Source organism: Pseudochaenichthys georgianus, chromosome 1, assembly GCF_902827115.2.
Source record: "Pseudochaenichthys georgianus chromosome 1, fPseGeo1.2, whole genome shotgun sequence".
NCBI lineage: Eukaryota > Metazoa > Chordata > Actinopteri > Perciformes > Channichthyidae > Pseudochaenichthys > Pseudochaenichthys georgianus.
In genome coordinates, this window is record NC_047503.1 from 32,578,916 (window position 1) to 32,591,759 (window position 12,844).

At 42.2% G+C, this 12,844-nt stretch overlaps 1 protein-coding gene and 1 long non-coding RNA gene across 2 annotated transcripts in view; one reads left to right on the plus strand and one right to left on the minus strand.

The window, feature by feature from the left end:
- The window catches only part of LOC117452727 (coiled-coil domain-containing protein 149-like), a 37,867-nt gene extending 25,656 nt beyond the window's left edge, over positions 1–12,211 (plus strand). Inside the window, exons 8-12 of the mRNA XM_071204043.1 lie at positions 7,692–7,839; positions 7,948–8,024; positions 10,539–10,574; positions 11,180–11,245; positions 11,341–12,211. Of these exons, the coding sequence (XP_071060144.1) occupies positions 7,692–7,839; positions 7,948–8,024; positions 10,539–10,574; positions 11,180–11,245; positions 11,341–11,558 (545 nt within the window). The 3' untranslated portion in view covers positions 11,559–12,211. The remainder of the gene's footprint in view (positions 1–7,691; positions 7,840–7,947; positions 8,025–10,538; positions 10,575–11,179; positions 11,246–11,340) is intronic.
- On the minus strand, positions 4,279–5,514 carry LOC139433837 (uncharacterized). Its single transcript, XR_011643239.1, has 3 exons — positions 4,741–5,514; positions 4,490–4,520; positions 4,279–4,331 (listed from the first exon to the last, which is right to left on the minus strand). It is a non-coding gene; the product is annotated as an uncharacterized lncRNA (long non-coding RNA).
- Positions 12,212–12,844: the final 633 nt, after the last annotated feature.

Consider the following 12,844-nt stretch of genomic DNA (forward strand, 5'->3'; position numbering starts at 1 on the left):
AAAGGTTTGAAAGACAGCCATGCCCAGCATGGGCCTGGAGAGCTGCAGAGTCCATTGGGGGAAGAGGAAGAGCAGCCATGTTAACAGTGTTATGGCTACAGATGTAATATCTAACTCAACATTAGCCATGACAGTCTGGGCTTAGCAAGGGCCTTAGAATACATACTCTAAAGGCCAAATCCAAAGACAGTGATACTGACATTTTAGCAGTTCACAGTCTTTGGGGGTGGTCTTTCAGGCAATTGGCTGGTGACTTAAAAAAAATATCATTTCCCCTAGGGGTGAAATGAACTCCATCTCGCAAAAACAGCCCAGGACTGTCATGTCTAATGTTGGAGTGGTCAACAATGGCACCATTTAGGCTATGAACAAAAGAAGCCATCACACTGTTAACAAACTTCCGGGCCTTGTCAATTTTGACAGGATTTGCACCAGCCCTCCACCGGCGCCTCTGGGAGAGCATGATCTTCATGCCAGGGCGCCGATGGTGAAGCTGGTGCAGGTCCTCCTTCATCTGGTTCAGCAACTGAACACTGGGCACATCCCCCAAGTCATTGCCGCCACAGTGGATGAGGAGGACATCCGGGACTGCTCTTCCTCGCAGGGAGTAGGAAAAGAAAGGGAGGACACTTCTCCAGCGCAGTCCACCCCAACCGAACCAGCACACCCTCAGGTCGAGGCCAAGGTTGCTGCCGATGGTCTCTGTAGCTCTCTGGGCTCCACGCCGGACATAGCTGTCTCCGATTATCCATACAGTCACTATGGGAGGAAAATAAATGAGAGTAACAAATGCTTCAGATCATGAGGGATATCAAATTAAGTATAAAGGGTTGCTCATTTTGTTCCTTTGACAATAACATACAAAATAACTATGAAATCACACCTGTATGGTTAAAAGTAACAAGAGAGCAAAACCTCAAAAAACTGATTAACAGCACACAGTTTATATATATATATATTTATATATGCTGTTTATCTACAATTGTGCACACATGTATATGTATAGTATGTTTGTGTGTAATGTCAACCATCTGAAGTCATGTAAAGTAAGCCAGGACCATCAACTTACAGGTTGTGCAGTTTGGCGTGGAGGAGGTTGCAATCTTCTTTTTCTTAATGCTGAAATAAATAAAAATAAATTAATCAATATAAAAGCACCTTTCTTTTTCTACAGTCATATTTCATTAATCACATTTAATTCACGCAACACTGGCCATATCTCTTCTAGTTTACAAAGTTTAGTTAAATGACATTTATATTTGAAAAACGGTGAAGCACTTAAAAAACAATTGTATAGTGTAGGTTCAAGAACATTTAAATCAAAAGGACAAGTTTTGTAAAGTTCAGGGTATCTTACCTTCAGAATATGCCGGGAACGAGGAGCAGTGACCTCAAGCTGGGTTGTTAGCATAGGTTGTTAGCTTAATACTGAGAGCATGTTAGCTTAGCTTCTTAGCCTGAGCTAGGTCTGGAACGTCACGCTCGGTGGCAGCAGGTCCCGCCCTGTCCCGCCTCGGCTCCGCCTCAGCACCGCCTCTTTGCCCTTATAGAGAGGCGAAGTCCCTCCCTTTCCGGGAGCCTCCATGGGACCCCGGAAGCGTAAAATTATACATTGAAGTCAATGGAGAGAGAAAGGTTATCTTTTGATCCCGTTTGAATTGTGCCACGAATGACACATATGATGTTTGTCAATTTAAAAGAATATTTTGCAAGTCAAAAAAATTAAAATGTGTCGTAAAACTGTGAAGTTACAATTTTTTTTGTGTGAAACCGCTGAGTGAACTATAGGTCTCTTGGTCTCGCACAATACGCGTCACCATCACAAAGATGGCCGTCACGTTAGCAAATTTCACCTGTTTCTTTCAGAATGAGAATAAAAGTATAAAACGAGGTGACTACAAGTCTGGACACGTTGAGAGCTGTACATACACGAAAGGGGAGTTAGTCGGTTCTGTAAGATCAGCGGGACCGGCTTTACAAGATGTTGGTGAGTAACATGAGTGCAATGTGTAACGTTAATGTCAGCTAGCTAACATTAGCTAACAAGGTACACTAACGTGTTTTGTTTCAGTAACTAGTTTTCTCCTTAAGAACTTCGTGGTCTCTGTGTATGCTGTGGATAACATTAGTGTTCACAAGAACAAGGTACACTCCCGTGTTTTGTTTTAGTTGCTCTTCAGATTGAAGCGGACAGTTTTATATCGATTATACTGTATGTGTGATCTCCTTTTACATCTCGTTGTGTCATTTGAGTTTATTTGCTGTGTGTAGATTCAAGGGTTTTGGTTATCTTGTCAATTTGTTTGGTTATCCAGGCACAGCTGTGTGTGACTCCCTCGGGTACACTGGTATGTGTTTTCCTAATGTAGAGAGCATTGATTAATTAATAAACTACACACTGAGTCTAGATCCTGACCAAATCCTTTTTTATTGTTGATCAAATGTTTTTCAAAAATGTATTCATACACATTTAGAAAAATACAATGTACAATCACAATCAATACAGAAAAAACAAACAACAACAACAATCAGACAAGAGGACAAAACTATGGAAAAATAAACCCTCCCACCCCCAGATCCGGACCATCCTTGTATTATTGCTCATTCAATCTATTATAGCATGCTAACAAACATGGTACTTACTTTATTTTTACAGATCTGCATGGGAGAGGATGGCGCGATGCAGAGCGCTGTCTGTGATTGTGCACGGGGGATGTACAAATGCAGCCACGCTGCAGCATTGGCAATATGTGCCATGTGGCAGATCAGCTCCACAGATGTCGAGTGCCAGTGGAGGAAGCCTGGCACTTCCAAAGTAGTCCAGCCGGTGTCTCAACTTTACCAACAGTGAGAGGAGACATACAACCCACTGGCCAGAGACATCGCCACTCAGGATGTAGACTGGTTCAGGTCTGCACTGAGGGGCGCACAGTGTGGCATGGCATGGCTTTTGTCACCTGAGCCAGAGCCGCGGCCTCAACATCAGGCCATTGTCACCGTGCCGGAGCTGGTGAAGGGGCATGGGGGTCGGGGGCTTGAGGCAATTCTTGCCTCAATGCGACTGAGCAGAGACCAGCAAGCTGCCATCCAGACAGCCACCGGAGGACAGCAGACAAAGTGGCAGTTACACAGGCGGGGCAGGTTGACAGCCAGCAAGTTTGGTGCTGTGCTGCGGTCGGGACTTTCATCCACTCCATGCACGTCCCTCATGAAGAGGGTGCTCGGGGGGTACAACTTGGACGGAGTCATGGCTGTCAACTGGGGGGTTGTAAACGAGGCCGAAGGGGTGAAGGCTTTTGTGCAGGCCTATCAGGAGACAGTGTTCGAGTCTGGTCTCTTTGTGAGTGAGTCGGTGTTTTGGGAGCATCCCCCGATGGACTTGTGCAGCCATCTGCCCTGCTGGAGGTGAAGTGTCCACCATCATTATATAGGATATATATATATATATTTGTATACATATCTGTAAATTGTATAATTTTATTTGATTTAAAAGTCTTTTTGATCTCTCTGTCTATAAACACAAACTGAGTAAGATTGACAATAAAGTTGACTTTGAAAAATATATATATTCTTTATGAAAATAGTTGACTGTTGGAGAAATGAATCCAAATGAAACGTTGGACTGAACTACAACTACGCCTTTAAATCTCTACGGACTGTTTTTCAGTGGGATGGCAAGTTCCTATCTTTAAACATTTATTAGTTTATTCTCAGAACAGATTTGATTTTCTGAAGTTAATTTAACTTTGCTGACCATGTAAGGTCATTATTAAAAAGGTACAATCAATTTGTTTAGGGTTGACTAAAATAATGATAAACATTTCATTTGGATAATTTACTGCCAGAATAAGAAACTCAATGATGCTCTACTCACCTGTTCCTTTTTATAAAGTGAAACAGTTGAAACGATAGCTTTTAGTAAACTTAAAAACAACCTTCTCCAAAAGCTATCAAGGAATATACCGAATACTTGTTTTAGAACTTTATTACATATTTTTATATAAATAGTTTGAGTGATCCATAATTGACAGAAGCTTGTGTTTACACTGACCTGTTACTCATATTAATGTCTTTGTAACTTATTTAAACCACTACCTCACTCATTTCTTTCATTCATCACGGTTCAGTGAACTAAGTGATACATGAACCAGTTTAATAATTATAATAACGTAGGATTGCAACTCTTTGAAACTGTAGGTGGCTCTTAAAAGAGCCGTTGTGTTTGGGTGTGCTGGTCTCAGGTCAGTCTAAGCCCTCTCTCCGCAGATGCAGCGGGATGTCCTTAGGCATGATGTTGACCCTCTTTGCTTGGTTCATCTTACTGGGGGCAGCTACATGGATGTCGGTGCAGTCCACAGTCATTGTGCAGTTGAAGGCAGAATGAATGTATTATTGTCTCCGAATGAAGCACAACTTCATGTCATACAATACATTGACTTTATTTGTAATTGTGTAAAAACATATGAGCATAACGATTAGCAAGCAGGACCTGCAGGAACAGAGCACGGTGATGGATGGAGCTGGGAAGAGAGAAGAATAAAGAAAACAGATCAACTTCATTATCGGATATTAAAAATTCAATTTCAAAACAAGTTGCCACTCCTACAGTTTTCTAGTATGTAAAGATGATTTCACTTGACCTATGCACAATATCACACTCAATACATGTGTGTCTCTGGGGGGTGCATTGTGCCTTTGATGTATATAAATAATATACCATAACCAAATACTATTACGTACAGTGGAAATCAGGTTGCCAGAGCAGGTCAGTCCAGTGTGCATGTTCCTCAGGGTCTCAGCAGTTACAGGTGAGGTAAAGAAAATAAAAGAGAAAAAGGTCAGTAACAACACTTTGAATAATTATCTCTTTTAATAATGTTCTATCAGTAATCACTCAACTACTGTCTTTCCAACAAACAGATTGACTCACTATCATCACAATGAAACACGTCCAGAAGAATGGACCACAGATGGAAATTAGCTATTAGCTATAATCTGGCATATTGCATCTCTTCTCTTTGCTGAGATTAATGTTTTTGTATGCATGGTCCTTCTATAAATAAATAAATGTCATGCAAAGCTGCCTGCCTGCCTTCCTTCCTTCGACTCTCCCTGAACTGCCTGATCTTTTAATGTTCAATGTTAACCATTTGAGCAGATAGTATTAAGTAGAAAAGATCGCAGATGCTAATCTGCCGTTAGCCTACCTCCCGCCCCCTTAGCACCTGGTGGAGGGGGCGATAGGCTACTCTTCAAATGTTTCACAAAATACTTACCATCATGACTACTCTTACTGTTTAACATTTGGGTTCACTTCATGTTAAGGCTAATACAAATGACAAGGCTAAGTAATGTGATGCTAACTAACGTGCTCGCTACTAGCTATGTAGCTAGCTTGACTGTGTTCCATGCACAACATGTGTATTACCTGATATGTCTGATCCAACGACTCCTGGTCCTTTCATCAGACGGGAAGCGATAGAACGAGCTATGATCTATAAGTATGATCACTTATGTGATTACAACCTGGTACAAAGCACACAGGCATCTTGTAAAAGTGAATTTATTTTTAGCAATCTCTTATTTATTGGAGGGAATAAATCAGTTATGAGATCTTCTTCGCTTTAATTACGAGTCGCAACCACTTGGAGCATTATCGCCTGTGACATCACTTACGCGAGCCAGAATGGGATTTGGGATTTGTAGTCGCGTATTTTTCATAGTCTTATATTTCAACAGTTTTACGACAAAATGTGACTTTTTTGACATGGAACTTATTGTTTAAGATTGACAACCATCATATGTGTAGTTCGTGGCACAATTCAAACGGGATCAAAAGATACGTTTTCTCTCTCCATTGAATTCAATGTTAATTTTTCGCTTCCGGGGTCCCATGGGCCGGAAGTAGATGGGCGTGTCTTCGCCTCTATTTGGAGCAGGCTGGAGAAGGCGGGAGTTAGACTCTGACGTCACTGTCGAGCCGTTAGTGGCCGACTCCGCCTACTAAGGGCTTCACGGCAACTCTGCAGAATCCTATGGGTGACGTCACGGACCCTACGTCCATTTATATATACAGTCTATGATGCCGACCTATCACCACCATCCTCCCCTGGAGAAAACTTGCCCTCTCCCATCAGCCGTAATCTAGCATGTTCCACCTCACATTTCATCCTTTCCACCTCTAAACGCTTCTCTACCTCCTGCTGCTGACCCCTCATCTCCAACTGTAACTTCTCCTGCTCCAACCTCATCTCCAACTGTAACTTCTCCTGCTCCAACCTCATCTCCAACTGTAACTTCTCCTGCTCCAACCTCAACCTCTCCTGATCAAACTGCATGGCCAAAAGCTCCTTTTGCTGCTCGAACGTCAAACCAACTGTCTGAACCACTACCGGCACGAACCCTGCCGCACCAGACTTACTCTTCTGCAACACCCCCTGCTCAAACAAAGATGACAGTTTTAATTTCATGTTTCCGCTTGCTCCCCACCACAGCAATGTCATAGTGCTCTGCTATTTCGATCAGCTGCGCCTTCTGGCAATCATCTAATAAAGACACTGAGGGCGCATCCACAAACGCTGACAAAGAAGTCATAATAGCCAATCAGAAAGCAAAGTATTAAACTGCCAACACGCATGGGCATAAGATTAACCCAACAGAGAACTTCCCCCTAACTGCCTAAACTAAATCTTCCTAATCTCACCTAGTCTTCATGTGGCTTGCGGTGGGTAATTACGCACTGGAACCCGGCGGAGTTATGGAGCGACCTGCACGCAGGTAACACCAAGAACTCACGCGGACGTGCCCCCGAGACAGCTGTCCGAAAACAGCTGACACTAACCACGTCGCCACAACACTATGAAAACAACAAACAGACGCAACCCAAGGGGAAACGCCACTTAAGCCTAGCGGGGAAAACTCTTTACCAAAAGCGTAACAAACGGCAACATCTTACCTTCTGATTGGCACACAAAACCTGACGACATGTCAAACACTAAAGCTTCCTCAAACCCAAAAAAACATGATGTGTCCCCCAAATAGCAGCGCCGAGCCAGCACACAGCTGGACCACATCAACTAATTAGCTGCTCAAATGACGCCATGTGCTCTGAGCACTACACAAACTTTTAACCAAATAACCCGTAGGACGAGCCCCCATTTGTTATGACCTGGCTCAAAAGGCCACAACAAAAAGGAGACACACCATGTTGACGGTTAACAAAATATGTTTATTTAGGACAAACAAATCAAATTAAGTCAAACCCAGTAAAGTATGAGGTGTGGATGTCAGTGGTATCAGTAATGTAAATGCAGGGTGAGGACTGTATGGACATGTATGTGTGTGAGAGTGTTGAAGTGCACAAAGTAAAGCAACTGAAGAAACTCATAGTATACTCAACAAAACCGGAGTGCCTGCAGGGAAAAGCAGAGAGCACAGACAGGAGCAGAGAGGCTTTAAAATAGCTGCAGAGCACCAGACCCAGGTGCCCTGAGTTACTGCAATCAGTGCAATCAATGCAGCCAATGCAGCACAGACAGAACAGCCACACCCTCTCTACTGATGGACCCACAGGGGCATCACATAGACATTTACACAAGCTTTGAAGGAAAATGCAGTTTTAGAAACTCTTGATTTGTAGAAAGCCTAACATGGTGACTGTATTTTAACTGAGAATAATGATGTGTGTGCAGTGAAGGAATTGTTACTGTCTGAAGAAAACGGCTGCAGCTTGCCGGTGACTCCTCAGTCCATCTCAGACCTCAAGTCCCTCGCCACAGCTCTGCTGGAAACCATCCATGAGAAGAACATGGTTATTCAGCACCAACGCCAAATCAACAAGTATTCAATCTCGTACCTAACACACATACCTAATGCACTGTAATCTCTATCAATAAGGCCGGAAGAAAACATGAAAATATATTTGTTTTTGTTCCTTTTTGTTGTTAGGATTCTGGGAAACCGAGTAGCAGAGCTGGAGAAGAAACTAAAATCATTAGAAATGTCTGGATTATGGAGCCTGCCAGGTGAACACCATTATCTTAAAGTGGACCTATTATGCTATATTTGAATAGTATATTGTAGGGCCATACCTACCTATATAAAACATGTCTGTGAAGTTTTTTTCAAAATACCAAACAGATCATGCATTTTAGCCATGCCTCATTTCGCTCTATTTGCTCTTTTCCAGCCCTGTTTTTGCAAGGGCTGATTCTGTGACGTAGCTTTAATGCAAATGAGCTGGAGCTGACCACGCCCCCCCTGCAGGAGAGGGGGGTGTGCTCAAAGATCAGCTGCTGGGCTCTCAGAAGAGGGGGAGGAAAAGAGAGGCTCCGTCCTCCGTGTATTATTCTTATAATATTATATAGAGTCGTTATTCATTTGTTTTAAAGCTCAATAAATAACCAAGAAGACCTTTGACTGGCACTTTTCTAACTTTGTCCGGAAGATTTAAACTTTAACGGACATGTTGACCAGCGGAAAAAAATCTAACTGAAACTCTGCCGCACGGTCCCCTCGTCCCTTGGAAGAGGCGGAGAGGAGGGTGTTTGTCATCTGCTAGTGGACTACCGGAGAGAATTACAGCACTTGCCTCGGGGAGGGAGAAAAAGAGCCAGAGCGTCCACAGCGGAGAATAAACAGAAGGGCAACCATGGCAACCATGCGCGGGAAGTCTTCCTAGCTGCTTTTGTGGCAGACTACAGCCTGACAGACTTACAGGCCTGGCATACAGTGGGGCAAACAAGTATTTAGTCAGCCACCAATTGTGCAAGTTCTCCCACTTAAAAAGATGATAGAGGCCTGTAATTTTCATCCTAGGTACACTTCAACTATGAGAGACAGAATGGGGGGAAAGAATCCAGGAAATCACATTGAAGGATTTTTAATGAATTTATTGGTAAATTCCTCGGTAAAATAAGTATTTGGTCACCTACAAACAAACAAGATTTCTGGCTCTCACAGACCTGTAACTTCTTCTTTAAGAGCCTCCTCTGTCCTCCACTTGTTAACTGTATTAATGGCACCTGTTTGAACTCGTTATCAGTATAAAAGACACCTGTCCACAACCTCAAACAGTCACACTCCAAACTCCACTATGGCGAAGACCAAAGAGCTGTCAAAGGACACCATAAACAAAATTGTAGACCTGCACCAGGCTGGGAAGACTGAATCTGCAATAGGTAAGCAGCTTGGTGTGAAGAAATCAACTGTGGGAGCAATTATTAGAAAATGGTAGACATACAAGACCACTGATAATCTCCCTCGATCTGGGGCTCCACGCAAGATCTCACCCCGTGGGGTCAAAATGATCACAAGAACGGTGAGCAAAAATCCCAGAACCACACGGGGGGACCCAGTCAATGACCTGCAGAGAGCTGGGACCAAAGTAACAAAGGCTACCATCAGTAACACACTACGCTGCCAGGGACTCAAATCCTGCAGTGCCAGACGTGTCCCCCTGCTTAAGCCAGTACATGTCCAGGCCCGTCTGAAGTTTGCTAGAGAGCATTTAGATGATCCAGAAGAGGATTGGGAGAATGTCATATGGTCAGATGAAACCAAAATAGAACTTTTTGCTAAAAACTCAAGTAGATGTGTTTGGAGGAGAAAGAATGCTGAGTTGCATCCAAAGAACACCATACCTACTGTGAAACATGGGGGTGGAATCATCATGCTTTTGGGCTGCTTTTCTGCAAAGGGACCAGGACGACTGATCCGTGTAAAAGAAAGAATGACTGGGGCCACGTATGGTGAGATTTTGAGTGACAACCTCCTTCCATCAGCAAGGGCATTGAAGATGAAACGTGGCTGGGTCTTTCAGCATGACAATGATCCCAAACACACCGCCCGGGCAACGAAGGAGTGGCTTCGTAAGAAGCATTTCAAGGTCCTGGAGTGGCCTAGCCAGTCTCCAGATCTCAACCCCATAGAAAATCTTTGGAGGGAGTTGAAAGTCTGTGTTGCCCAGCGACAGCCCCAAAACATCACTACTCTAGAGGAGATCTGCATGGAGGAATTTTTGTCTCATATTGTCTCTCATAGTTGAGGTATAACTAGGATGACAATTACAGGCCTCTCATCTTTTTAAGTGGGAGAACTTGCACAATTGGTGGCTGACTACATACTTTTTTGTCCCACTGTATGTACTACAGCGTCTCCAGCGCTTTCGAGTGGCAATGGCCGTGGCCCAACCTCTCATTCCCCTGATAGGTGGAGAGTTGCCCATATAGGCGGAGCACCCCTTTTCTGACATCAGAAAAATTCAAATCTGTATCAGCTCCGTTGCAGCCCCGTTTTTAGAGATTTGGGTATGGAGGAAAAGAGAGAGGGTTGTGTTTTATGACACTTGGTGAGTTCCCTGACACACAGGGGACACATATTCATGCATAAAAGACGTACAAAAGTGCATTTTGCACGGTAGGTCCCCTTTAATATACTGAAACTAATGTGCTTCATTGAAATGTGTATTCTACTTGCTTTTTCCAATAATTGACATGCCTTATCCTTCCTTCTGTCCTTTTGCTTCTTGCTTCCTGAAGGCCTGACTTATAATGTGTCTCTGGGAATTTATGGAAGTACGTTTCTCTCACTTTCTCTTAATACTTTTTAACATGCAAACTTCATCTTCTTCAATAACTTCTCATACTTTCCCAAATGAATGTAATCTTTTCTATTCAATACAACAGTGACAAGCATTGTTGGAACTCATACTCGATGTTTTAATAGAAATAGCAAATGAAAATGTAGAATAATAGTTTATTACAAGTAGCAATTCTGAATTAAAAATGATTAGCATCAAAATATACTTAAAGTACCAAAATAATTGTTGATGCATTAAAATGTACCACCCTTAAATGTGGCAGATTTTAAAGGTGTAGATTATGTTTTATTAAATAATACTGCTTAATAACTTATAAATATCACCAAGTAATTGTTATTCAATTCAATACATTATATGGTGTTTTTAATATGTTGCATTATTAGCAGTAACTTAACTTATTAAATGAATCCAAGTACATTTGTTGACTTGTGGAGTAGAATTTCTCATGTAGTACAAATAATAAAAAATTGGACATAAGTAAAGTAAATGGACTTAGTCATTTTCCACCACAGCATACAGCTTTCTGGATGTCTCATGCTTTTATTAAGGCTTATTTTGAATTATATTTTGTCATAATAGGAGGAAAAGAAACCATCATCCTGAACACTCAGCAGGCGGAGACAACAGAGTCTCCTGGAAAGGAAGGTGAGGGATAAATGTGCCCTAAACTTCTCTCAGTGTACGCCATCTATGGTTCTGTGTTGCGGAAATTACATGTCTTAAATCTTCTATTCATATAGGTGATGAAGTGTCAGAAGAAATAGCCGTGGATCAGCAGAGCTCCACAGAAATCTCCATCCAAGAGAGTGAACCCCCCGCTGTGTCAGGTAATGGAGAGGAGCCTCTCGTGGAGGCACCATCGGCGTCCAGCGAGGAAATGTGCCAACCAGCCGAGGAAGAGCCAGCCAGCCCTCAGACACAAACACCAGACAGTGAGGAGTGTCCTGACATCGGCTAATCACAGGTCACAACGGATTTAACCATTCAGCATTCAAGAGAAGAGGAGTGTTTGAGTGTTTCCTCTCCAACACAACATCCGTCAGACCTCTGCCACATACAGCAAACTTTAGAGAACTCTGACCCCACAGGAGAAAGTGAGGAAGAGTCAGAGAAATGCACTGAAAATGTTGAAACAGAGTGTATTTTGATACAGGAAAACATCAATAGCACAATGTCACCTGCTGAAGAAGAGCAGGAGGACGTCCAGTCAAACCAGGAGACAGAGCTTACAGAGGAGACAGATGTTTGTAAGTCAGGAAATGTGAAGTCTTCCACGAGCCGCTCTCGTGGTGCAGAGCATCAGGAGAAATCCTCAGAAACATGAGGATAATTGATACATTATTAATGCTACTTGATTCATTGTTATGAATAATGAAACACACCTGAGTTGTTAGGATTGACTGACAGTAGAAAAATGAATATATCCCTGTCAGAGGAACGGGAACGCCTCCTGAGAAACAAAACAAATATCTATATGTCCACTGTCAGTAACCAACAATGTTATTTATGCTTTAATTTGATCTGTTTTGAGTCTTATGTATAAATGGTCCAAAGAATGTTGAAACCTGAGCGTAACACCCACATGTGATTGTTGAACAATACGCTGCTATAACAGCCTCCAAAACTTTTTTGGAGCTCATTTTGGCAGAGATGAGCTTCCTTCCTACAACAGGAAACCCAAACCTTAGCCAGAAAGTTTGAAGCTTTAGAATGCATTTTTATCAGAGCGGGAGGAACTATGATTCAAGTTCATTTAAAAAGTATCAAAAAAGGGCTGTGGAATTTGTGTTTCAGAGAGTTTGACCAGGTGGGATGATTTAGATTTCTCTGCATTGACACAAAATGTCAGTCTTTGAGATTTACTTAAGACTGACTATGAACCCAACATTGAAGGAGAATGTAATTGTAATAACATGTCTAATGTTGACTCTGGAATAAGACACTGATTTAGGTTTTCTTTAGAACTAACACAAAAATAAAGGGACACGTGTAATTGCATTTGTCATGAACTTAAAGAGGTGTTGTTGCTTAGGATTTCTCCTTTGTCTTTCTACCTACGTCCACATTTAGGAAACCATGTTAAAGATCTCTACAACAACAAATAAATCAGCCAGATGTTTAGCTTAAGCAGCAACTTTATTTTCTTTAAAAACAATGCAAACATTTCCAAAACACTTCATTTATTATTCTCCTAAATTATAAAATGTGGGATATTTTTGCTTTTTTGCTAAACACTTTCACAAA